This window comes from Thamnophis sirtalis, unplaced genomic scaffold (genome assembly GCF_051295495.1).
Source record: "Thamnophis sirtalis isolate CommonGarterSnake01/CBP01778 unplaced genomic scaffold, rThaSir2_p1.2 scaffold_3, whole genome shotgun sequence".
NCBI classification, from domain to species: domain Eukaryota; kingdom Metazoa; phylum Chordata; class Lepidosauria; order Squamata; family Natricidae; genus Thamnophis; species Thamnophis sirtalis.
The window spans coordinates 99,992,470-100,019,244 of record NW_028261383.1 but is presented as its reverse complement, the minus strand read 5'-3'; the positions used below and the strand labels follow the sequence as shown (position 1 = coordinate 100,019,244).

At 33.4% G+C, this 26,775-nt stretch overlaps 1 protein-coding gene across 1 annotated transcript in view; it reads right to left on the bottom strand.

The window, feature by feature from the left end:
- The window catches only part of LOC148048078 (uncharacterized), a 131,907-nt gene that overhangs the window by 104,944 nt on the left and 188 nt on the right, over positions 1-26,775 (bottom strand). Inside the window, exons 2-9 of the mRNA XM_087708231.1 lie at positions 17,683-17,846; positions 16,654-16,763; positions 15,472-15,584; positions 10,510-10,653; positions 7,149-7,312; positions 4,031-4,146; positions 3,200-3,315; positions 2,505-2,714 (exon numbers count right to left, since the gene is read on the bottom strand). Of these exons, the coding sequence (XP_087564357.1) occupies positions 2,505-2,714; positions 3,200-3,315; positions 4,031-4,146; positions 7,149-7,312; positions 10,510-10,653; positions 15,472-15,584; positions 16,654-16,763; positions 17,683-17,846 (1,137 nt within the window). The remainder of the gene's footprint in view (positions 1-2,504; positions 2,715-3,199; positions 3,316-4,030; positions 4,147-7,148; positions 7,313-10,509; positions 10,654-15,471; positions 15,585-16,653; positions 16,764-17,682; positions 17,847-26,775) is intronic.

The window sequence follows — 26,775 nt, the reverse complement described above, 5'->3', positions numbered from 1 at the left end:
AATTTATTGAATTTTAATTTCATTACTTATTTATTTAAATTTGCACATTTAATTTCATTTCATTTATGAATATTTTTTATATTTCATTTCAGTTTATGAATGGTTATGAAATGTCATCTCAAAAATCTGGAGCTCAAAAACACAAGGAAAAACAAAAACACGATGAAATTAATAAAAAGGGGCAACAAATGCTTTTTCAATCTGGCATTAAATGAAAAACAAGTGAAACTAAACAAAATGAAACTTTAAATTCAGAGCAATGTGAGACAAGTGCAGAACTGGGAAAAAAAGGTTGGAGTCTGCTGAGGCCAATTTGGATTTTCAAGAAACATCAGATCAAGTAAATTCTCAATTTAAAGTTTTAGAGAAACAATTGAATATTAGTGATGAGAGTACTTCACTGTCTACAGAATCTGGGCATGGCAGACATAGTGAAGAGAAGAGTAGGTCAAATACTGGAATTGATATTGGACTTCTTATAACAGATGTGCCTTCTCAACTGGATATAGAAAACTATGTTATTAAAGGACATATTGGCTTTCCTAAAACATTTCCCAAAGATATAGATAACCAGGTTTTTCCCAAAAGTATTCAAACATTATGAAGTTTAAATGGTGAAAAACATGATTGAGATTGGCTTGTCTGGAGTGAAGTTAAACAAGCATTATTTTGTTTTCCTTGTCGATTATTTTGGAACAAGATTTATTGCAGCATTAGCTCAGAATCTAAGTCTATGGTTGCATCAACAAAATGATGGTCACCAGCTAAAAAGTGGCGAAAATTATTTATTTGCTTCCCAGAACATGAGAGAAATAATAATCATAGGCAGTGCTATTTGGCTTGGTGAGAACTAGAAAGACACTGTATTCCGGCAAGGCCATTGGCAGTCTATTGGAAAGAGCTTATAATCAATCTAGTATTAAATTCATTGCTTATGTATATTGTTTCATTATTGTTTATATATTAATGTGCATTATTGTTTTTACTATCTTTTACAGAAGTATCTGCCCTCTTTTTAATATATTTGCAAATACATGTACAATTATGATATTATTGATTTATGTGTCCATGTGTAGGTGAAGGGGCCCATATAAGTCTTGTTCCAGCACTTAATAATCGTCTCAGCAGCCCTGTCCAGATCCTTGTTTTCCTTTTTTTTTTAAAAGAAAGGAGCAACTCTTGTACACCTATTGTTCAGAGTTTCTTAAAAACAGTACACAAGGGTCCAGACAGATCATTGCCATGTACCTTCAGAAAACTAGAACACAATTCCTCTAGCTTTTAATAGATGAATTTATTCAAGGTATTTAAGTATCACCTGACAATGTCTCTATAAATCACAAATTAAAATCTTCCTTTTCATCCATTGTACTCAGGCTAACACACATTTACTGCCTGGAGAACACTGAGCCTATTGACAGCTTTGGAATAGTTCAAAGGTAGCTTTAAACATTTGATATGACTACACATAATAGGAATTTCTACATAAACAACAATAAACAAGTGCAGCTTTGATGAATCAAAAACATGAGGAGAGGAGGATACTTGTAATTTATTTTTGTGTGGAATGAGAGTAAAAGGATTCTTGTTGCCCCAGCAATGAGTTAATGTTTTTGTATTCTTCTACTGGACATCTAAAGAGTAAGCACAGGATTATCCCCTATGTGCTCTCATCTAGAAGCTGACATAAACAAGAACAATACCATGTTGGCTTCAAATATCTCTGGGATTAAGAAATAGAAATAGTTTGTTATAGAAGTACCTTTTGTTATTATTTTAGAAACTTTGCTGAACAGATGCTATATAATGGTTTTTCTCTTCCTTTCCTTTTATTGTGAATGTATATATATGTACCTGCAAACAACCTTTTTTTAACCAATATGTTCACCAAACTTAACTTATCCTGAATTTGAGCTGTTCCAGTGCTCTCTATATACAGTTATTCCAGCTTTGAACCTTTCCTTGATGATTTGGTCATCCTTTTCCTCATCTATGTGAAGGGAAAACACAAATTCTGCCCAAATTTTCAACAGTATTATAGCAAAAAGCCTAGCCTGACAGTTAAAATCGCAGGTCCAGAAATTTTCTTTTTTTCCATAGAGAAATGGCTTGCCATTGCCTTTCCCCCACCCAATTTCATAGTTTAAGCTTCAGTGCTTAGATTTCCTGGTGGTCTTCTTTCCAGGCATTAATAAGATCCAAGCCTGCTTAATTATATGAAATCAGCCAAACACTTGGTTTGATGCTGTCATGTGCCAAGAATAAAGACCTTACCTCTTAAATAATAGATTTTATCAAATTATTAAAAAAAATAGAATAATCTAGAAATACATTTTAGAATTTGACTTTATAAAAAATAAAAGTAAATGAGAACAGAGACTCATTTTTCTTGCATGCCAAAAGAAAATAAAGGATTCCTTAAGATTCACATTTGCAAATACTTTTAGAATGGTAATAAATTTCTATGCATATTTCTGTTTTTGATTTCAGACAAATAAACATACCTCGTTTTTTATATGTGAATGCATTTTCATCAGATACAGTAATTTCATCTATACCTCTTGTTCTTCTAAAGAATTGGCTATCTTGCACTATCCCTGTGCAGCTGGAATCACTTAAGCAGTCTACTACAGCAGTGGAAAGAGTTGTATAAATCTTTGGGTCTAATGGTCCTGACAGAAACTTATCAGTATAGAGATCAAAAAGATCTACCCCTAATGGGGAAAAGTAAAAAAAAATGTTTGAGTAAGTTTTCAAATGTCTTGCATTTATTATTTATAATAGCTAGATTATATTTTTGTCATATTTTTTTGTGTTTGCTCCTACAGATTTTGTCTATGTATAATTTTAAATAGAAAAACCTACATTAAGAATACAAATCATATTTTCAAAGCATTTTGAGATAATTAATTTGTAACCATACATTTTCTGTAATTTAAAGTTAAACATTTTATGTAAGTTTATGAAAAACTCCAAAAATGCACACACAAACGTGCGCGCACACACTCATTGCTTTATAAACGCAATGAAGGATGCACACATATTGTTGTGCCACATCATGCATAAAGAACATTAACTGGAAGAGAAAAAGAAAGATACAGTAATATATTTATAACTAATATCAAGCATAATATAAATGAAAAATTATAATTATAATTATGTATCTTTGTCATATTCAGAGCTCCAATACTCTACTTACTTTCCTTTCTCTTACAAATCCACTTATATTCTTCAGAACATTCTATCTTTAGAGCTGTTTTATTATTAGGAGAAAAACCTATACATCTTCCAGAAGAATTCCCTTCCAATTTTAACCTGGATGAGAAAGAAAAACCAAAGAAATATTTCATTGTGTATTTTTATTTTGGATTATTGGTTTCTGAGGAACAGAGAAATAACAAGATAATAATTTAAAAAAAGAAACATCAACAAGAGAATGAAAAAATGGAAACCACTAGAATACAGCAAATAAAAACATTAGTGTAAGGCTATAGTATTAGAAAACCAACCTTCATGTAAGTTTTGTAAATCTTTGTATCTAAAACAGACATTTTTGGGCAAATAAAAAAATTAGCATTAGAATTCTTAGAATTTATACATATATCATAAATACAAGCATTTCTTTAGGTAAAATTAAAATGGATGAACTATATATTCACAAATGTTATTTTGTTTGCTAATCCCAAATACCATCTTGTTGTTTCAGATAAGCTTCTACATAGCTTATGCATATTATGTCCTCTTGGTTTCTTTAACCTAAATGCTGAGAAACTTTATATGTTTTTTGACTCTTATGTGTAGTTCTAAGAATAGAGTAGTGATTTTCTTCATCAATATTCATGTTTATATCATTAACTGGGGATTTAAAAATTATCCAAGATAGAAATGGATGAAAAAAATAAGAATATGAATGCACAAACACACACACACACACACACACACACACACACACACGAAAATGCTAAATCACGTCCCCACCCCCCAAAAATAGATCTTCATCTCAGGTGGAGATGGAGACAATTAACTTTACCACCGTAATTCTTTAGCTGCCGATCTTGCATCTGACCAAACCCATGTAGCTGTTTTCTTCCTACTATTTAATCCAGTCCAAAAAATCTCATCTGAGGTTGTAGGTGGTATCCAATCCTGTCAAAAATTTATAGAAAGAAGACTTTATTTTTGTGTTAGAATAATCTGCAACAGAGAAGAAGAATGAAAATTTTGAATTTCTTTGTTTGGCACATTATTGTGATGTTTCAAAAATGGAAAATGCCAAAAGTATAGATTAAGAATCTATATTTCCATTTTAAATGAAATACAAAATTGTTAATATATAAAATAAATTAGTGTATGTTGGGAAATACTCAAACAAATCTACATGTGACCTTAACTTAAACCTTACTTTGCATAACTTTATATGGCAAATGTGAATTCTATATTGTATGAAAAAGAAAAGGACTAATTAAATAGCCTGTGAAATAGAATTGATTTGATTTAAAACAAATTCATTTAAATAATTCCTTAGAAAGAGTCAATTCAAACACTATCACTACTAGAAACAATTGTTCATATACTGTATATGTATGTATGTTGAAAACATTTCTGCAGTTACGTTGCCAGAATGATCTCACCCAATACTGTTACCTTCCCACCAAAGTGGTACCTATTTATCTACTTGCATTTGCATTCTTTTCAACTGCTAGGTTGGCAGGAGTGGATTGAGGATATGAGTTCACCCCATGGCATGCAAATTAATTAATTTGCCACCTATCTTGCCATAGGTCTATTCTAAGTGGCTTACAATAATAAAAAGGAAGAAAATGAAAGGAGTCTAAACAGATGATAAGGAAAATAATAGAACAATAATATAAACAATAAAAAAGGAACCCAAGCACAATACATCACTATGATAACCAAAAAAGTGGACAGGTGGCGAGCACAGAGTCTTAGCCTGGGAGGGGATGGGGGAAGTAGAGTCTGCTATCAATTCAGTATTCACCTCAGCGTGGAACTCCCCCATTTGGTTCCCAGGCCAACGACAGGTCTTCAGGCTCTTACAGAAGGGGCAGGTAAGATATAAGGTAAAATCTTCCAAAGAGTGGGTACTGCAACAGAGAAGGCTCTTCTGGGACCAACAGTTGGATAGGATCTGAAGTAGCCTTCTCTGTTGGCATGAGTAGGATGGGCTTGTCCCAGTGGATATCTTTGTAATAATTATATTTGTAATAAAATACAAATTTTGAAGAAAATATTATAATCAAATTATAATATAATCAGGAGCAGAATGAGCATCCCGTCAGCCAAAGAGTATCAGCATGTGGAGACCAGATGTTGAACATTTTTCTGCAGTAGACTCTGCTCTATGGAACATCCTTTCATCAGAATTCAGAATGGCCCCAACCCTTTTAAGCATTTCATAAGGTTCTAAAAACCTGGCTGCACTCCTGAGTCTGAGATGCTGAATGTTTTAAGGGCCACATTTCCTGGCTATATTACTAATGGAGCAAAAATCTTGCTCTTGTATGTGCTGACTTGAATGTTTTTAAAGTTTTTAAAAATAGTTTTGCTATTTTTATTGTTTTAAAATGTTTTCCTCCCAAGACTTAAGCATTTCTAGACAAGATCAGGAATATCTTTTCCGGCATAATATGTGGAAGCTGTAGTGCTACTGTCTGCAAATTTAAATGGAACTTATTTTACTGAGATATGTTTGGGTTAAGTAAATTCTGTTCTTATTGTTATTTCTGTCACTCCTTTATCCTATTGTTTTTTTCTATTCCAAATATCTATACTGCACTGTACTTTTCCTATTTTTAAATACAAGTTTTTAATTGATCTTATAAATCTAATATATACTTTAATCAATAAATGAAAAACCTGCTTATGAGTCCTCATATCTTACAATTTAGGCCAGGCTTTCCACCTTGTATTATTGTAAAAAAAATATTAAAGGCAGAATAAAAATAAATAAAGATTATACAGCTGTATTATAATTCAAAAATTCTTTTTTTTCTTTTAGTGATTTTAAGTATTTATCTCTAACACAAGAGGGCAGCATATACCATGCAGAAGTAAAATAGAAAAAAACTTTTTTTTCTTAGCTCAACACAAATTGAGGACTTTTTGAATAACATATATATTCTTAAATGAAAATTAAATTTACTGAAATACTCAGAAAGGTGATTTGTCTTTACTTTATGAATTGGATTTACTACCATTCATAATCACCCTATATTTCTCAATTTATTTCTAAGCAAAATAGTTTTAAAAAGCTCATGAACTGTAATCACCTTAAGTGCAATAAACAAAACACACCCAAATGTATATTATATATAGTCCAAATTACTGCTAATTAATTAACAGGACCATATACATTTAAAAAATGATTCAATACTATATTGTACATCATGCAATACCTCCCTGCCATTCATTTTTCAGAAAATTATGAAAAATTAAAAATACTTTTAAAGTAGCCATTTCTTTTTACAGGTTTGTGCAGCAGCCTAAAAACTGAAAGTTATTCTGCTCAAATAGTACTTTACAATCACTTTTGAATAATGCAACACTTGTTAATTACCTAGCCACTATATAACTATATAGTACAATAAAAAATCAAAGGAACAAATGCTTGTGGAGACTGAATCTCTTAATAAAATGCCCTAAATTTGAGATAATATGAAATGCCCTTAAGAGAGCTTAAATCTCAAAACACTATAAGTCAATCAGCCATTCCTATTTTTTAATTACTTAATTTATTCTTTTTTAGAAGGCACATGGTTGCTCTTTAATTTGTCCTATATATGCTAATAATCATATATACCAAAACTTATTATTATATCCAAGAAAAAGAAAATTATTCTGGTAGAAAGATTAGAAGTATAAAATGAAGAAAAAGCTTCAAAAAGATGTTCAAAACATTCTTTGAATCTATGAGACCTAGGGACCCTAAATGTCTGAAACCATAAATATACAGAATCTTAGAAAAGACTGGTGAACTGATAGGAGAATAATAATAATATACATGTATTTCAAGGTAATTTGCAATAAAATCTAATGAATCACACACACGTATTCATATACATACAAACTTTAAAAAATATATCCCAGCTTTGAACTAATTTCCAATTTTTCACAATATACATCAATACCATTTCACTTTTCTTGTTGATCCATAACAAGTCTGTACTTCTGAATCTTCTACATTGTTTACGAGCAGATGTCCAATCGGATGCCTTCTCGGCACTAAAATAATAGCAGTTTTTTTCCCAGTATGTCCAGCCAGAAAATTGAGGGCACCATACACTGTTCAAAGCTACCACAAATGAAAGTAAAGAGTTAATTTTAAAGTATATGTGCTGAAGATAATAATATAATCATTACCATCACTTTTAAGCTTAAATATTTTGGGGCCTCTTGGGGTTCTCTGAACTTGGTGGTTTTCTAGCAGACATTTCATTACCAAATTAGGTAATATAATCACCAAGCTCGGATAACCCTGAGCTACAAATATTCTCTTCTATTAAATACTTTCCAATATTTATTATGTAGATATTTCTGTAAAAATAGCTTTCAGAATACCTTGAAAGATAATATACAAATACAATAAATAAATTTATTGCAAGTATGTTACGCGAAACATTCCACCAAAAACATCTCCTAAAATTGGTTCATCCCAATGGAATGCTTGAAAAATTTTGCAATTCACATTTCTTCCCAAATTTATTTTGTTTAATTGTATATTCCTTTTACATCTGAAATATCACCTGCAACATCTTATAAAAATATCTAAATTTTATTCAACCTACACTAAATAACCATGTATATAAATCTTTAGTCAGTGTCTTTAGTCAGTGCCTTTATACTAAGATTAAAACACTGCAAAAATAATATGTCATAGTAGAGTAACAATCTTTTCCTTTTTCAAAAAGTAGTCTTGGTGTCTTTTCTTAATTTGTCTTTATAAAGTTGTCATGAACTTTCTGGAAATAACATTTTCAATAGACTATGAAAAGGTTTAAAAAGCAATAGGATACTTTCTTAATTGTGGAAAAGGTATGAGTAAAAATACTTTAACTTCCAAGACTTCTGAATTTGTTTGAGCATTTTGGAGAAAGATAAGTATCTCTTTTACTTAAGTGGAGAAACTTCAGTTTCTTGTCTCCTGTGTATGTGGAGGAAATTCATCTTTTTTTCTGTGTATAAAAGCAGAACTACAGAAATTTCTGCATTTGAAATAATGAGGAGGAATGCAAGCCTATCACAGGAGTAAAAATATCTTTTAAAAATACTTTATTTTAAAAATACCTCTCACATATGTAACTTTAGAAGATCTCACCCTTCTCATGTTTAATGAACTAGCTTTAAAAGCTATACTAAAAGACTCATGGTATAAGAGAAGGCAGAAGAAAAAATCTGGGACTTGACACAGAAGAAAGGAAGTAGTTCAGTGTATATGTTTGTGTCGAGAGAAAAAATCTGGGACCTTGACTCAAAAGAAACTAGTTTAATTGTGTGTGTGTGTTTGTGTGTGTGTACACACATGCACATATATATATACACAATAGAGAAAAGCAGAAGGGAGGGAGGAAGGACACTTGAGATAGGTGAGGCAGATCATTATTAGAAAAAAAAGAATAAGAACATTAAAAATTACAGAACTACAGAAACACTGATTACCACTGAGAATAATATAAAACAAGAGCAGAACAAAACAAACCAGAACAAAGAATAAGGATAAAGACTCAAAGCTGGAGGACTACACAGAAAAAGATGTCAAATCACTGTTTAATATCTAGCAAAATTTACTTTTATACCTTGCATTTTCATAATTAAACAACATTTTCCCAACAAGAGATGGTCTATATCTATCTTGATTTGTCACTATCCCTGAATCTGCAATAGTCAACAAGGACAAAGAAGGTACCAACTGAGAAAAGTTATTAATCCATAGAGATGATTGTAGCAAACAGCACATACACCTGATTTTAAGTAAATTTCAATATCAAGCTATCCAACTAACAACAAATGTAACTGGGGGGAACACACTATCCATTTCGAGTAATTGTGAAAACGAATAAGGAACAGAGCTTACTAACAAAGTGAATGACACAAGAACCAACATTTAGGATTGCTTAATTCTTTGCATCATATACTTGTTTATTGAAAATAGATATTCCCTTCATTGTGTGCAATGGATCTCCCAACCTTCCACAACAAATTTTGGTGAAGGAGCACAAAGGTTTGGCCATGAAGAGAGGAAAACTGTTGCGTTAGCACCAGCAGTATCCATTCCAAAGGCAGATAGGCATGATTTGATTCAATACATATTTATACCATCTACACTTTATATACAGGTTCTGACATCAAACTTAGTGGGATTGCTCCCACTAAGTGATGTGATCTTAAAGCCCAGTATCATGTGACCACATTTCTTAGTGACAGCAGTCGCAATTTCTGCTGTAATCCCAATGCATGTGGGGTTGTTAAGTGAGAAACAGTGGGAATCCATGGTAAGGAGCGTAGAGATGCTGTAGAGGGGAGGCTCTGGATGGTCTGGCACAGTCTGTATGCAAATTTGGGAAAGTGCAGGATATGAGTTGGCGTAAACACAGGAAGACTGAAGGAAGAAGGCATAGGTTGGCACAAGTACAAAGGAGAGAGCAGTATACTGCAGGAATTTGGGGAGTGGACTTATCACAGCAAGTTGCAATCTTGGCTCCCAGGTTCCGCACTGACTTTGTTTGTGGGAAGCTAGCAAGAAAGGTCGCAAATAGAAATCATATGACTACAGAACACTGAAACTTTTGTAAGGCCGAAATGGCTGCCAATTGCCTGGATTGCAATCATATGACCATGGAGTGCCATGAAATTTGTGCATTATTAAAAATACACTTATTTAGCACTGTCCCCAGTTCAAATAGTCACTGAACAAGTGATCAGTAAATGAGGGCTACTTGTACTATACTTGTTATAGGAAATACCAGTCTGTTTTTGCTATTTAATAGAAAGATAAAATAAAGAATAGGTGAAAAATAATGAAAACTTTGTTTTCCGTATGCAACAATGTAGATGCACAAATAAGTAGCTACATTTAAAATCAATTCAGAAACCATAGAGATTGAGGAAGATGAGCTTGATAAAAATATGCAAAAGGGGGTGAAATATTACTTAAATCAAGGTACTTTTCCAAGACAATATTTGTAAGAAGCTCAGGCAGATGCTTCTTTAATTTACTAGATTATAAGAAGGGGGAAATGTAGCATGATTGTACTGGCTGTTATTATAGCCAATTTCAATAAAAATAGTTTTAGCCATCTTCTGGAATTGATTTCATGTGCTGGTCTACCTACTAGGGCTGACAACAACCCATAATATGGAGTAATCTATTGTTCTGTAATATCAAAATTAATTAAATAAATTATATAATTTTTTATTCAAAAAAATCCTTTTTTCTTCCCATCTTCCATTTTTGATCTTTCACTTTCATGTTTCAAAGCCTTATTAAGATACCTTGTTCACAAACAGCAGGAGAATCTTGAGATCTGCAAGAATGGAAAATATCACAATCTCCTGTATAGGGATTACACAATTCATCACCATGGCATCTATTGCAAACAGAGGAACAGTTTATTCCAAAGTAACCCAAGGAACAATCTGTGAAAATAACAATTGTAATAAGAGGATGAATATTCACTAGTACTGTAATAACTTCCATCAAGCAGCATTCAATATCTTTATGATAGGGATAAATGGTTACTAGGATTGATGGCACTGTGTCCATCTGATAGGAGACTAGTGGGCTTCATTCAGTATTTAAATTGCTGGATTACACTGGCCAATGGTATAATTCAGGATGGCACTACTTATGTTCTTCTGTTATCTTAAGGATATACTGAGGGACTTTGTCTACCAGCAGTAAAAATAAGTACAAAACAATTAGAATAATTGGAATAATCTATCGACATTAATGCATTTTATCATTTTTCTATCAAGTACTTTCAAAATGTGTCCATATTTATTTATTGTAAAAACAATATCACTGACATATTTTGATAAGTATTCCATCCATTACCGGTATATACATTTCCATATACATTTTCATATACATTTTCTATGTCAATTTTTCTCAATGTTACAATGCCTCTTCCACGTTTTTATATTATTTTCATACTATCCACATATACAGTTCATAATATAAACATTTTAATTGTAAAATTGCATAACAAAACTCAGAGGTATAAATACTTAAGAATAACTATTTAGTTCACATATTACAGAATGTACTAAGCTTAAAAGTCCACACTAACACATGAAGCCAATGATCTTCTCATTATCAACTCAGTTAGGTAGCAACTTCTATTTTTCCTTCAGAAATCTGCTCCACAGCAAGCAAATAAAATGCTTGCTTTCTATCTCTCTCTATCACTACCATTTTTCTATCTCTCTCTATCACTACCATTTTTTTTTTTACCCATTAGAAGTCATAAAACTTAAGACCTTTAAAGCAGAATAAACAGTACAAATTATCCAAACACATTTTTCTACTATTTACTAAAAGCACACATTTTTGTTTATCATTTGTATTTGTTTCAGCAGAAAATCTTTGTTTCCTTTCCTTTAGAATATAAAAAACACTTAACATTACATTTTAAAATATTCAGTCTAACTTCTATTAATCCCAAATGATTTAGGGCTGGTGGTGTTGTTTTTTGCTTTTTAATATGATACATGACTATAAACAGACCTAGGAAATATCTGGATTACTTAGCAAACCTGATTTGATGTATGCTACAGACTGTTGTTCCTTGCTTTTTAGCAATACTGTTCCTCTAGCAAGTGCATAGGCATTATTCCAGGTTGTTATTCCTGTACACTGTTCTCTAAGCTCCATGCATGCCTTTTTTGCAGAAATCAAATCTGTGTGGACTTGAGACATAGAACCTTTTGGTGATAAAAGCACCTTTCCTTTATGTTCTTGATATCGTTCAGCAACTACAATAGAAAAAAGAATCCATGTATTAATACAAACAAAACATATTACTATTGAAGTCTTCACATTTGAATCAAGTTTAATTCTCAATAAATAAAAAGCAATCATAAATGAAATTCTATTTTGACACGGCATGGCAAATATGTACAAGCTTAGGGGTGTTATATTATTATTTTTCAGAACGTTAAAAAATGGAACACTGAGTTTTTCCCTGCAGAATAAATCAGTCAAAAATAAAAGAAGGTAAATAGTCTACTATTATAATAATTATAACTGCATTATGAGTTAAATTAGAACCAATGAAATGATGCATTGTTGTATTTTATTTCCTGAATTAAAAGCTACTAGAATCTTTGGAAAATGTTGGATCCCTAATATCTTTTCAGCTGTGTTTACACAATAAAATTACAGTGTATTGTGGGATAATCACAGCTTGAAAATTTGGAAGAATGGGGAAGACATGAGCTACTAATCACATTAATTTTAAATAATTTAATTATTGTAAATAAAGATCTTAAGCTAATTATGCTATTACAGGAGAAACTTAAACAAAATTTTAAAATAACAATATATTCAATTAAAGCATCTTCTGAATTTGCAGATAGCCCGAGGTACACTGCTATATCATTATATTTATTGGAATGTGTTCTAGGTTCATTTAAGTATGTATTGAATTTATAAATTTAGTAATAAGGTAGAGCAATTAAGGTTTAGTGAATGAATCAAACATGACTGAAATGTCATCCCAGTCTAGTAATGAAGAACAAATTGTGGAGGAGGATGTTCTAACAGACAGAGCAAAAAAATTAAGCAAGTCAAGTAAGAACTAAAGTCAGAATGAGAGACATTAATATGATTTTACAGGACTTGACAGGTATGCTTAAAGAAGTTAATAACAACTAATAGAATTGTCTTCTCAAGTTTCAGAGGTCATCCAGACTGCTATCAAAGGACATGACATTACTACAGGTAGGAGAAATGAGATGCATTTTGGAAGCATTAAAAATGACATTAAATTAGAGTAAATCTGGCTGATGTACAGAATAAAAAAAGTAGTTTAAGAATTAGAGGAATTAGAGAAAATGCAGAAAATACTGAAACTGGATATTTCAATTTCTTATCTTTGAAATAAGAATGTGGATCATTCCCATAAAATATTTATTCTTAGGTTTGGCTTGGCTGCATATTCCAAGGAATATAATAATAAAATATTTAAATGCTTGAGTGTGAATGCAAAAACCTCACGTGCTGTGATAAATCAGGACAAAGATAAAGTATCTTTTTTTAAGACAGTGATCGGGCCATATTATAGAGAAGAAAAACCTTCAAGAATATAGTTTAAATGAAGGTTCCATTTCAAATGAATTTTATTTCAACCCCAAAGGAAAGTATAAATCTTAATCCTAACAGAGTCTTAGAAACCAAGTAATATTTTAATTAAATTCTAATTGAGAAAAATGTATACATTTAAAAAATAGATATAACTTTATAAAAACAAGGTAAGTTGTGGGATCATTTGGCATTTGAGGCTTATGAGATGGTTATAAAATAGATGCTTCAACATGTTTCATATTCATTGAGAAAGAAGACAAAATGCAAAGAATGGTAATGTAATATATAGATATTAATATAAAGAGAAGATTGCTTGGAAGAGGGAACTAAGAATTCAACATAATATTCCCTTAACTAAACAAATTAACTAAATACATTAGGATGGAATTGGGGAAATTTTCAGGGACATAGCATCATGATAAATATAGTAAAATATACTATCAAGAGTTTTAAAAGTCAAAATTAGTAGGATTTTTTTGTATTTTTCATGGACTACAAACAATAACTTAACATTTAAAATATATTGGTAGAGTTTTGACCATCTTTCTAAAAGTGTGCAGGTTTGGGAACAATGGCATGTTGGGGGCAAGAAGGAGATCTGTTAAAAGATCATTTCACTATGCAAAAAATATGTAGTGGAGTTATAAATAGATTGCTATGTGTCTTGGCTTGGCTTCAACTTATACAGGAAAAATCTCAAAATTAATAGACTATTATTCAAATTGGATTTATTGGACCCACCTCAATTTTGAAATACAAAGTGGGGGGAGCAGAGTTAGGAAAATAAATACATGAATACAGATGAAGTGCCAAAGAGCATATAAATCTGGTTTCCACATGATCAGATTTCATGCAAAGTTGCAGTGGAAGCTGGCATATTGATGTTCAATTAAAATACAAATATTGCATAATTACTTATCAAAACATTGGAAAAACTGCAATGAGAAGGGATTTTTTTTATATGTGTCCAGAGTTGAAAAAAAGTTTCACCTTTCTAGAAGAAAATATTTGAAGAATTCAGAATGATAATTAAATGAAAAGTTCTTTTTGCAGTCCAGCAGTACCTTTGTAGGAGATAACTTTAATTTAAGCAAAAGGAACGTTATTATATTTATATTCCTAGCTGCTAATTCAGCAATTACCCAAAAGTGGGAATGTTTAGATAATTTATCACTGGGCAGTTGGCATAATTCATTGCTCTTCTTGAAAATTCATTAATAAAATCCATTTATAAAATTCAGAGGAAAAAAAGTTTTGTGCGCCAAACTGGCAGTAATGCCGGTAGCAACCCATTCCTGGCTAGGTGGATTTGATGAGAAGTAAACAGTAAGACATTTAAACCAAAAAACATGTAAATCATATACTCTGTGAACATGATAGAAGCAAGTATAGTTTGCAAAGATAGGAAGATAGACAGTTAAATAGTAAATGATGTAGGTGTAAAATAAATTTAGCTATATTTTCTTTCCTTTCCCCTGCCTTAATTTCTATGGCCTACTATTTCTTACATCTTCTATATTTTAATTTTGCTTATCCTGAAAAAAAGAATAGCACGATGTAGACATATATAGAAGTTTTAGAACAAAGAATAGATTATATAAAGAATACTCTATAACAGTGGTTCTCAACCTGTGGGTCGGGACCCCTTTGGGGGTCGAAAGACCCTTTCACAGGGATGGCCTAAGACCATCGGAAAACACATATTTTCAAAAAAGTATGGAAAACATAAAATAATTTTATGGTTGGGGGTCACCACAACATGAGGAACTGTATTAAAGGGTCATGGCATTAGGAAGGTTGAGACCCACTGGTCTATAATATACTTGATATTTGATTCCATCCATAATTCTTAACTAAATGGCTCCTATATCCTCATTGTGTATCTTACATATTTACTAAATTTTCAATTATTTTGGTGTTTAAAGTTTATTTTTCATGCTCATTACAAACTACCGCTTTATTCTACTGCTCTCATTTCTCACTGCACAATCTTCATATTATCATTGCTTTATTTATTCTGCTTTATTTCCTGAATCTAGTCCTCTCCAGTTATATTATTAGTTCACTAGATCAAATTTAACAGAACTAAAGTTCAAAACTATTATTCTCCCACAATAATTCAACATCCTAGAGAATAGGTAAAAACTTACCTGCAGATCGTTGACAGATCCAATGGGCTTTTGTATCACAATTGACGGCAACCAAGCTGTGTTTGGAAACTTTCACACAAGTATTTGGCTGAACTGGATTTGATAGTTGAAACCTTTCCAATGAAACAAAAATTAAATAAAAGAGAAACCAAATTGCTCTCTGTTAGAAATTAGTTAGAAATTACAAAGAATGTAACCAACTTTTTTGTGACCTCCAGGTTGGAATACTGCAATGTGCTCTACATGGGGCTGCCCTTGAAGAGTATTCGGCGACTTCAGCTAGTCCAGAATGCGGCCGCGCGAGCGATTGTGGGTGCACCTCGTTTCACACACATAACACCTATCCTCCGCGAGCTGCACTGGCTACCTGTCGATCTCCGGGTGTGTTTCAAGGTGCTACTTGTCATCTACAAAGCCCTTCATGGTAGTGGATCTGGGTACTTGAGAGACCGCCTACTGCCAATTACCTCCACTCGACCAATTAGATCGCATAGATTAGGCCTCCTCCGAGTTCCATCTGCCGGTCAATGTCGACTGGCAACCACGCGGAGGAGAGCCTTCTCGGTGGCAGCTCCGACCCTATGGAACGATCTCCCCGTGGAGATTCGTACCCTCACCACCCTCCAGATCTTCCGCATAGCCCTTAAAACCTGGCTGTCCCGTCAGGCCTGGGGTTAAAGACCCCAACCCACCCGAATTGTATGAATGTTGTGCTTTTAATGATGTACTGTCTTATGTGTTAATTTGTTTGTCCTCCCTTCCTTCCGAATTGTGAGCCGCCCTGAGTCCCCCCAGGGAAAAGGGCGGCATATAAATAAACTACTCATACTCATACTCATTTTCTTTAAGGCACCTGGTTCAAAAATCCAGCCATTTGGGTAGCCTAATTTATTTTGTTTCGTTCAAAGTCATGTAACTCAAAACAAAAAAAATGTTCTCGATAAGGAAATCTTTATTATGTGAATATCTATTTTTAATAAATAATTAAAATATTTTGAAATTGCTTGCCAATACAAACAGCTGAGGTATTTCTGCATATTTTAGTTTTCTTTTTTTTTTGTTTGACTAATATCAAGACAAACAGTAATCAAAAGACTAGAATTCATAAAAGATGTTATATTCACATTGAAAGAAATGTTTTAGTAAAATCAAATAAGACTGCTTTTCACAGTTAATCTTTACCAAGAACTTGCATTTGCCCGTGTGCCTTCTGACCATGAAAAGCTTTGAGTTTCTTCCAAATTATTCAATCCAATCCAAAAGTTGTCCAATGGTAAATCTAAAATCCACTTCTACAAAATCAATAAATATTTAATAAATTTATATTTGAAATATAACATCTAACTACTACTTCTTTTACATCATACATCTCTTTTATTTATTTATTTATTTATTTATTTAAATGTATTGACCACTCATCTTACCACAAGGTAACTCAGAGTGGTTTGCAACATTAATATGGAGCTTGCATATTAATTTGTACTTGCTTATAATCTGGATATACATATATTTGAGGTTGCTAACTGAACAGCTGAATCAACTTATCTGAACAGAACTGAACCAAAACAGCTATTTTGATGTAGTCTATGTTTGGACCAAAATACATATGTTTTGTCTTGGCCCAGACCCAAAACACTTAAGTTCTAGATAGAAACACGAGGGGTGTGTGTATGGAATCAAGGCTATCAGAAATAGTGACTTGCACATTTGGGCTGAGGTATGGAAAGGGAGGTACTGGCAACATCAGAAAGTGAGAAATCAGTAGATTCACTACAGTTGTTACATTCTCATGCCATCCTTGAATTCAAGAACGGTATAAGCAATATCCCCGTTTCATCTTCCCACATGGCACCATGCTCTGGTTACTTCCCCTTATGGCTACCAAAGAATTCAAGCACAGTATATCTAGCCAGGCTGCTTGCCTGCAATACCTTGAGGATGTGATGCATCAAATGGATATACCATATTTGAATTCAAGGGCAGCAATCTCTAGCAACAGCCGACAAGAGGTAAAGAAAGTACTAGGAAGATAAGCAGATGAATAAAAGATGAAACCATCCAGTCTACTCTGACAAAGCCAGACATATAAGTTCTTTTAAAGCCCAAGCCAAACGTTAGATGGGTGGCAAACAAATTTAATAAAAAAATAAAAAAATAAATGAAATAAATAAAACATCATTACAGTGGCACACAAGTATTTTTTCAACTTACTTTTTCCTGATCACTGTTAAGTTTCACTAACTCTGTAGACGTATATCTCTTGCAAAACTTCAATGCTTCAGTCCAAGTCCCTTCCTGATTTTCTTCTAGACAATAACAAGTCCCATTCCAATAGTGCCAGCATGAGGCATCTGGACAAGTCAGTCTAAATCTGGCTTTAAGTGAAAAAAATAAAGATATAGGAACTTGTATAATTATAATATTTTAGCTAAACTGAAAATCTCTTGCATTTCTACAATCTTTATTCCCCTGAAACACCAAATGTTTAACTCCTCTAACCAGATTTTTAGTTAACTTTTCAGACAAGAAAATTAATTTAAAAATATTGTGTTTAACACTTTGTAATTGTTGTTTACTCTGAATTTACATACCTTTTTGACAAAACATAATTGTGACTTATAACAAAACATAGAAATATATATTTAAAAAGTATTGCAAAAATAGAAGAAAATTAGCATTCTTTAAAATGCAATGAGACTAGAAGACCTTGATTTTCTTGTTCCTAAATGGTTTTAAAGAGAGCCAGTTTGTGTGATGGTTAAAGCATCACACTAGAAACTGGGAGACCAAAATTTCTAGTCTCACCTTAGCTACAAAGCCAGCTGAGAGACCGTGGATCTTTTGTTCCCTCTTAGACCCAGGAAGCAAGCAATGGTAAACCTTTTCTCGAACCCTGCCAAGAAAACTACAGGAACTAAGGAAGACATCTCAAGGAGTCCACGCTGACTCAATGGATAGGAGAGCGCTTCCTACTTGTAAATAACAGCAATGGAATAATTGTGTCACATTTCATTTTATATCACAATTGTGTCCTTTCTTGGACTGAGCAACATTTCCCATGTCCTGATCACCTTGAATGTAGACTACAATATTGCAATAAGTTGCATATAGGGCTGCCATTGAAGACCTTTTGAAAGCTACAGGTGATCTAGAATGCAGCAGTAAGAGCATTTCACAAGAGTCCTCTACTTACAACTGGTCACTTAGCAATTGTTTCAAGTTATGACAGCCTAAAAAAAAGACTTACAACTTGGATTTGGAGTTTCAGTGATTGGATCCCCTCCATGGTCACGTGACTGAACTTCAGATGCTTTGCAACATGGCTGCATTTATAGTTGCTTGCAGTGTCCCACATGTGAACACGTTTTACATAATGGTTCTGCTGAAAATCAGCACTTCCACTTTTTTACCAAAACGCTGCTCATAGCAAATGTTTTAAGACTATAAAAGTCCGTTTTACAATTAGTAATACATATAATCGTAATGGATAGGCTCCATTCAGTCATTTGTGTTGAGGATTACTTGAATGTCAATTTAACACAGCTGCTGCATGAATTACATTTATTATCACTAGGTTTCCAGTGCAATGCAATGTGCTGATTACCTACTACTAAGGTTACAGATATGATATAAATCCTAGTTACTTTCTTTATTCCATTGCCTCTGCCTAATTTGTAAGCTCTTAACAGTTGGCATGGTCCGAATGGCACCTATCACAAAACACCCTCTCTCTGTTCCAGCAACTGCTCACTGGAACATTATTCGTCCAGTTTTAAACTTTATTAAACTTTTCTTCATGCAAGCTGGAAGACCTGGCTTTTCCCAAACATTTTGATCTAGGACAGGGTATATATCTTCAGTGGAATAGTTTTTATAAACTTATGTTTATGTTTATTCCTCATTATAACTATCTTTTGTTCTGTTTTTAAACATTTTGGATCATTGTTTTTTTCATGCTAGCCAGAATCAGTGATGAGATAGCTGGCCCTAGAAATTCAAATAATAAATAAAATTGCATCTAAAACCCATGCAATTTAATTTAGCTATGACTATTTTTGTATGTGTACCTCGGTGGGGAACAAATGTAATTATGTTCCTTGAACACATCTCAATATTTAATACCAGAGGTATCTTGATTCATACTGATTAAAATTGCAAGAATGAAAATAGTGACCAGGGAGTTCCCATCATTCCCTTTATTCTGGATCCAGGTATTGTGTGAGGAATATGCAGAGACAAAATGCCTTATTCCTTTTCTATACATAACTGCATTCATCTTGTTCCTTTAATTTTGTTTGGAAAATTGTTTGAAAATGCTTAGATAAATATTGTCTTCTTCATTAACACTATAGCACAGAAATCTGCAGAAATCAGAAGGCTCACATGCAATCCTGGATTCATACACATTGATTGTACTGATGTACTTAAATAGTCATAATTTCTCTTGAAATTCTTTTCAAATATGCACAGGTGAATATCATCATAATACATTGTAGTATTATTAAATGTTAGAAGCACTTATAGGAGAAATGTAGGAGACCATTTATTGTACCTGGACAAAAGTAGAGGGCAATTTGCTCTCTAGAACTGCCTTAAGACTGCTCAATTCCTTTTCTTCTATTTTTAAAGGCCCCAATTACCATTATTGCTGAAAACTTGTCACTACAGTCCATACAGTATATCCATTTTCAAATATATGTGGGGTGTATTTTTAAAATATTATGTGATTTCTACTCACAACTCAGTTTCAGTGGCAATGACTGCACTCTTGAGAAAGTTGAAAGACCAGGTTAGGAGTATAACATAATAGAGAAAAGCGTTTATTTATTCTTTAAAAATAACCAAAAAAGAAACAATATACAAAGTTTCATGTGTACAGTAATTATAATGAAAATACATTTTCAAAACAAACTACATATAAAAAGTTCTTAAAATGATAGTTGGGTTATATAGATGGATTAGAAATTAAAATATACATGCTTGGATATAATTTACATTAAGTAAATATATAAATAGAATTGTAAGAGTTAATTGCTATAATGAGGTATATACTTTATTTTGTTATTTTTCCTATTGTACTTTTTATTTATTTTTAAAGCATGTTTATATGTCATGGAGAAAATTTATGTGGACATATAAATAGGAATAATAAACACACAGGAGTCAAAAATGACCAGATGATACATCATTGATCAATAATATCTCACAAAAAATAAGCACCTATTATTTTCATTAATTCAAATTAATTTAAAGAGATTTAATGTAAAGAGATTTTTTCGATGACCTATTTCCCCCAAAGTAAAACTGTATTGAATATTTCCTTGTAAACATTTATAGATTTGGGAGGAGGGGGAGGGAGAGTGTTACTGAGATTCCAATCGACACCTGACTTAATCCTTCAATTACTGCCTATTAATTACTCCTGTTTTCTCAGAGGTAGATTTTATACTCTCTCCAGCAAGGCTTCCTTTTGAGAAAGGGACACAGACCCAGCCGGTTACTCCTTATACAGACATCTACAGAAGCCGAATTACACTTTCAGGCTGTTTTTACCTTCATCATCCCAAGTTGCAACCCACTGCATTTGCCACAACCCAATCACGGCCAGCAAAGCCCACATCCCACCGTTTCCTCAGTGAAAACCCGAAGCTTCGCCCGGCCTTTCTGATCCGAGGGCTATCCGCGCGAGCGCTTAGCTAGCGGTCTCTCACGAGTAGCCGGGAGTGGAGGGTTGCGCATGCGGAGACATTTCTGTAAAAATCGGGATGTTGCGCGTGGACTGCAAAACTTACTGTTTGCACCGTTTCCTTCTGCAATAACCGCCCCGCCATCGCGTTGCCCTCGCGAAGGTCTTTCAAAAAAAATCTCCACCTCATTGTCTCTTTGGAAAAGCTCCTGTCGCTTCTGATCCTTAAGGGGCAAAATGTCGTTATAGGCTGTTGATGAGTGATCAAATTGTCAGCATTCTCGACGTTTCCAAAAAACAAAACATGTCAAATATCTATGGAGATTCTCAGTCATCCAGGTCGTGGTTGTCCCGAAGGTGCCTTTTTTCCCCCAAGAGATAACTTGACTTAATAGTTTTTCTTTGAAGACGGTTCGCTTCTCATCCAAGAGGCTTCTTCAGCTCTGACTGGATAATGGGGAATGCAAGGAGTATAAATTCTTCTATTCCCCACCATCCAGCCAGAGCTGAAGAAGCTTCTTGAAAGAGAAGCAAAACGTCTTCAAAGAAAAAAAAACAAAGTCCAGTTGCCACCTTAAAAAGCATCTTTGGGACATCTGTCAAATGCCTGCCTGCATTCCTATTATTCTTTTCCTTTTCAGATGCAGCTCCCCCACCCATTGTTTAGAAGTCTTAGGATTGTAGTTCCAGGATTTTATTTTTTGCTTTAGTTAAATGGCTAATGGTTGCTGATTAAAATTTTAAATGTGCTGCCTATCACATAAAAAAATATAGAGGTCTCTGTTTTCCTCTGTGTTTCCTCACAAGGGAAAACACACAGACTTCCTAAGTTCTAGCAAAATGGATAGAATAATTTCCACAATATGGTTTTGATCTGTTTTTCTTGGTGGTTGCCTTGGAATACTAATAGTAAAGACCACATGTGTTCTGACTTTGTTTCTTTAGTTGTAATAGGAGTTCTAAGCAGGCTTTGTTTTTACAAATTAAGTTAAAATAAGTGTGCAGAAACCACAAAACTGAGTATTAAAGAATAGTTGAAATCAACAATGTGGTCCCACCCGCTCATTTTAAAAATTCTAATATTGGTATGCTTGGGAAAACTAATTGTTTCATTCACAATTGCCTAATTATGTGTAGTTTAGTTTTAATGTGAAATCATTAATATTTTTATTAGCCCACAATTTGCTTTCAAATTGCTAGCCATAAAATCAATTAGCTTTATAGAAAATATATTAACAATAATGAACAAAGACTGAAGCATAATAATAATAACTAGGCATATGCTTTTCTCTAGAAAGGAAAAAAAGTATTCTGATCATAACAAACCAAGGATCTCTGCACTTTTTTTTAGACTGACATTTTCACAGTGGAGCATAATAAACGCTGATATCAATCCTTTGTGCAATTCAGCAATCTGTTATTTTTATGCAAATTGCCAGGAACATCTGCTTTTATTTTCCAGGCAATTTAATAGATTAATAACAGCCTTGATTTTATATTTTTCTCCTGGAGTATTCTATAGAATATATTATTATTTTCTACATTTGTATACAACTGTTATACCACATATGCAAGCAAGTTTATATTATATAATTATTACTTACAATCTTACAATTGAGAAAGAGCATGAAACAAAAGGAATAGAGCAAAGACCAAAAAATTTAAACAAATTCAGATGCTGAAATTTGGGTTCATAGAAACAGAGTTGGGAGATACCATTTAGCTACTGAATACAACCTCCTATTTTATGTAAAATCCAAATATAAATAAAAACATTCATGAAAATAACTTATTGTGTTTGAATGTACCCAGGTGAATGGAAGAATATTATGTCTTGGGTTGTACTGTCCAACTGATCTTAGCATTTGGAAGGTTTTTTCCCCCTAACATTTAACCAGAATCACCTTCTCAGAACATGAACCTATAATTCTGTGTCTTGCACTCAGGGATGTTGGAGAAGAGGACTTGGTCTTCCTGTGAAGTCCTTTCAAGTATTTGAAAATTGCTATCATATTCATCCTCCTGTAATCTTATCTGCTCATCTTTTTCTACTATTGTTTTAATTTATAGTCTGCTAGTCATTTCTGTTGTCTTTTTCTGAACATGTTCCAGTTGATTGGAATTTTTTTTTTATTGTGATGCCTAAACCTGGACATAATTCTCAAGGTGGAGGCTTCACTTCAATACAAAATGATGTGAAATTATTCCTTCCTATGTTTCTTATATTTTATTATACTATAAAGGTGTTTCTTGCATTTTTGATAAGATGTCAGGTTCAGTCACTGTGGTTTATAAAGCAAAACGAAATGAAAGTGAAGTGATTGTATATAATAATAAAATTATGAAGATTTCTGATTTTCCCGGCAATGGATAGTGTCTTGGTGCTTGCTGGTTCATTGTGCCAGAAAATATTCCAAATACTGTACATAGGAGAAATCAGACAAGAACAAATTTTATGTTATTATAGGTAGTTCATCTTAAGTGACCATTTGAAGTTACAATGACACTGAAAAAAAGCGACTTATGACCGTTTTTCATATTTGTGACTGTTACAGCATCCCCATGGTTACATGATCAAAATGTGGGTGCTAGGCAACTGATGGCTGCAATGTCCTGGGTTCATTTATCACCTTTTGTGACTTTGTGACATACAACGTTAATGGGGAAGCCAAATTTACTTAACAACCATGTTGCTAACTTAACAGCTGTAAGTGATTCACTTAACAACAGTAGCAAGAATGGTAATAAAATGGAGCAAAATTATCTTCCTTTCTTCCTCCCTTCTTTTCATATTTGATGCCAAAATAATGCTTTAGAGCTCATGGGAATATCAATATAACAACACTTTGCAACTCTAAAAAACAGCTGCTGCATCTTTTTATAAATAAAAGTTGTGGTGGCACAGTGGTTAGAATGCAGTATTGCAGGCTAATTCTACTGATTGCCGACTGACAGCAGTTCGACAGTTTGAATCTCACCGGTTCAAGGTTGTTTCAGCCTTCCATCCTTCCAAGGTTGATAAATGAGGACCAAGATTGTTGTGGGAAATATGCTGATTCTGTAAACCACTTAGAGAGAGCTGAAAGGATTGTGAAGCGGTATATAAGTTAAGTGCTATTGCTATAATTACATGGCTGCCTACTTCATCTAGCTATAGTGACACAATGGTTAGAATGTAGTATTATAGCTAACTCACTGCTCACTATCTCGAGTTCTATTCTGATTGGCTCAAGATGATTCAGCCTTCCATCTTTCCAAGGTCAGTAAAATGAGAACCCAGATTGTTGGATACAATGTGCTGACTTTGTGAACTGCTTAGAAGTAGTATATAAGTCTAAGTGTTATTATTATAAGGTGACCAGATTTTCAGATTGGTAAAGAGGGACACCTTTGACTGGGGTGGGTGGGGGTGGGGGACTTGATTAAAAATTTTATATGGAGCAACAAAATTTTTCATACAATGCAAAAATAGTATTATAATATTTTTTTTATTTCAACATAACTACAATTTACAAATATAAATTTACAAATATAAAATTTTGATCACGTGACCATGAGGATGCTGCAACGGTCGCTAAGTGGGAAAATGGTCACTAAGTGTGAAAAATGGTCATCAGTCACTTTTTTCAATGCCATTGTAACTTTGGTCACTATACCACCTTTCTTGCCACAGTTCTTAAGTGAATAACTGCAGCTGATAAGTTAGTAGCATAAGTGAATCTGGTTTCCACATTTGACTTTGTCAAAAGGTGATTATATGACCCCAGGACACTGAAACCATCATAAATACGAATCTGTTGCCAAACATCAAAATTTTGATCACTTGACCATGAGGATGCTGCAATGGTCGCTAAGTGTGAAAATGGTAGCTAAGTGTGAAAATGGTCATAACTCACTTTTTTCAATGCAATTGTACCTTTGGTCACTATACCACCTTTCTTGCCACAGTTCTTAAGTGAATAACTGCAGCTGGTATTTTGTATTTTGGATAGAATCTTTTTTTAAATAGTCTAAGACAATTTAAAAAAAGAATCCACACAGAATAAAAATATTTTAAAAAAATCCTATGCACAATAAATAAAATATTATTTTAAAATACATTTAAAAAATAAAAGAAAAAAACCCAGTTCACTTACCAGCAGGCACAAGTGAGCATTCCAAGTCAATCCAGAATGATGTAGATGTTAATACAAAGAACTGAGCAACTTAAAATGGTGAAATTAGTCAAGGAAACATTTTTCAAAGAAACTTTGCCACCATTTTTGCCGACCTCCAACCTCCATGCCCCTCCCCTCCGGAAAATCCAGGAAGTAACACTCACGGCTTCTCTAGCCAAGCATTTCCTGGAGCTTTATGGTACTTGGTCATTTTTTCTTATAAAATGAGGTAAAACGGGTGCGGGGGAGGGGTTCGTTTTCTTGCTTTAATGTTTTAATATCTTCAATGAAAGACAGAGACAGAGAGAGAGGTTAGTTAGACAGAGTGTCTTTTGTCAAATCCTTGTTAGGATTTCTTAAGCAAATCCAATGGGCTTTCAACATGAAGCCAGAAAATTTTAAAACGTAGCGGGACATGGGACAAATTGTTATAAAGCATGACCATCCCACTGAAATCGGGACGTCTGGTCACCTTATATTATTATCTACTGCATGATCCTAGATAAAGACTTTTTTCCCCTGTTTTCAACTGAGTCTGATTCTTCCACACTGCCTAGACAAGTTTTTGCAGTTTTCTTGGAAAGGCTATTTAGAAGTGGTTTGCCTTTGCTTGCTTCCTAGGGTTGAGATAGAGTGACTGGCTCCAAGTCACCCAGATGACTTTGTAGTTCAGGTGAGACTAGAACTCACAGTTGCTAGCCTGGTGCCTTAATCACTACTCCAAACTGTATTTCCAGATAAAGACATAGCTGCTTTTAAAAGTTGTAGATTAGTGCTATGTTTGTACCCCGCACACTCCAAAGTACTTTTTGGAATTTAATTCCAAATCTTGCACGGCTGTATTATCTACCATTTTCACTTAATCATCAATAGTAAGTGTATTAAATAACTAATTATTGCACTCATTTGCAAGAAGTATTGAAGCTATAAAGCACAAAATAAGTACATATGTCCACTAGAAAATTTAATAACAAAATTATATTTAGAACAACCATTCAAGTAACAGTTTCCCTTCCAATTATTCATGCTGTTAACCCATAACCTTTTTTACAAGTAAAACAGGAAAGATCCTCAAACAGACACCTCAAACAGCACAATAAATCAAGCTCATGTTTAAACACCAGCCTATTTTCTACAATAGCAGTAGACTTATATACCGCTTCATAGGCCTTTCAGGCCTCTCTAAGCGGTTTACAGAGAGTCAGCATATTGCCCCCAACAATCTGGGTCCTCATTTTACCCACCTCGGAAGGATGGAAGGCTGAGTCAACCCTGAGCCGGTGAGATTTGAACCGCTGACCTGCTGATCTAGCAGTAGCCTGCAGTGCTGCATTTAACCACTGCGCCACCTTGGCTCTTGATGTATACAGATGTATACAACACCAATTCTTAAAATGATAAAGGGAAGCACTTTCTAACATTATGTTGTTTCCTCCAGATTAGAGGTGGGTTTCAGCCGGC